General features: G+C 53.4%; 1 protein-coding gene across 1 annotated transcript in view; it reads right to left on the bottom strand.

Moving 5' to 3' along the window:
• ANKRD9 (ankyrin repeat domain 9) overlaps positions 1-1,398 on the bottom strand; it is a 2,497-nt gene continuing 1,099 nt past the window's right edge. Inside the window, exon 2 of the mRNA XM_026849245.1 lies at positions 1-1,390. Within this exon, the coding sequence (XP_026705046.1) occupies positions 549-1,390 (842 nt within the window). The 3' untranslated portion in view covers positions 1-548. The remainder of the gene's footprint in view (positions 1,391-1,398) is intronic.

The raw sequence follows: 1,398 nt of genomic DNA, 5'->3' as shown, positions 1-1,398 counted from the left end.
AGCCTTGTTTAGGGAAGCTTTAATAGTATTTGGCTTCTTTTTGGTCTTGTGTACAAGATGATGAAGTTTTCATCTGTGCCTTTAAAAAAAAATCCTGCATCCCTGCCAAGATGTATTAGGAGAGCTGTAAAAAAGGAGTCATCCTGTTCCAGGACCATGAGGCTTATGTAACAGGGAAATCCTAACGACAAGATACTCCCCCACCCTGCGCATGCTCTTCCAAGGCACCTGCCACTTCAGGGTTTTCAGTCACTCAATCTGTATTTTGATCACATCTGCCACTGGTTTATTCAGATGTATTTACAAATTGTCCCCCATACCCTTATTTGTACATGCCATAGAATGTTTTTATAAAATGCAGTGCAGACCTCACCTCACAAGGATCTTTAAATAAAATATATTGTAAAGTGCCTGATACAATTCCTTTAAAAAATACAGTTCTAATTAAAACAGATACTTGGCCACTGCATTAGCAGCTTCATGTACTGATGCATTTTTAGCACAACAGTCTATTTCTGTCAGGTGAGCAGGAGGCTCATACCACCCCTCTAGCTCTCCAGTTTCAAGTCCAAAGGCTTTAGAAAATGAGGCAGAGGCAGATCATCCAGAGCCTCTGGGAAATGCTCAGGTGAAATGGTCCTGATCAAGACACGCATGGCTCCGACAAACAGCGACGGGGGAGCCAAGCCCACCAGGCATTGGAACCTGTTCTCCCCCAGGAGGTCCTGCCACTGCTGCCGGTTGTCCAACAGCTGCTGTTTCATTGAGAACTGGAGGTCCTGAGGCACGAAGAAGAAGAGGCAGTCAAGGCAGAGGAGCTTGGCACGCATGTTAGCTGCCGGCATGTGGGAAATCTGCTCCAGCAAGGTGTCGAGGGGGGTATTCCCGGCACTGTCCTGCAAGCAGGGTGACGCGCCATGCCCGAGCAGCAGGAGCAAGCACTCGGGCCGCACCAGTTCGCAGGCCACGTGCAAGGCCGTCTTGCCGCCCTCCACGCGGCTGCAGCCCCGGCGGTCCAGGTGGCCGGCTCTGTCGCTTGGCGGGAAGGCTTGGATGGCCTTGAGGATTCGGAAGAGGATGCGGGCCCGGTTGTAGCGGACGGCCATGGCCAGGTGCGGGGCCGAGGACTGGCAGCAGCTGAAGTTTTGGCTGGGCACGGCCAGGGCGCTCTGAGGGAACTTAGTCAGCAGGTGCCGGGCGTAGGGCTGGTGGTCGTGCACCAGCGCGTAGAGTAGGGCCTCCGAGGGTGAGTACGCGCTCACCTTGCCCCCGTCCTCCCAGTGGAAGGCCTCCATGGTCCGCATGTCCTCCAGGAACCAGACGGGCAGCAGGTCCCTCACTGCCTGGTAGAAGGCGAAGGAGGATTTCTTGCACTGCTTCTGGGCTGTCTCTTATACA

Source organism: Athene cunicularia (genome assembly GCF_003259725.1).
Source record: "Athene cunicularia isolate RWA chromosome 5 unlocalized genomic scaffold, athCun1 chr5_part1, whole genome shotgun sequence".
Taxonomy (NCBI): Eukaryota; Metazoa; Chordata; class Aves; order Strigiformes; family Strigidae; genus Athene; species Athene cunicularia.
Note: the sequence above shows the minus strand (reverse complement) of the source record. Positions and strands in the feature narration are given on the sequence as shown.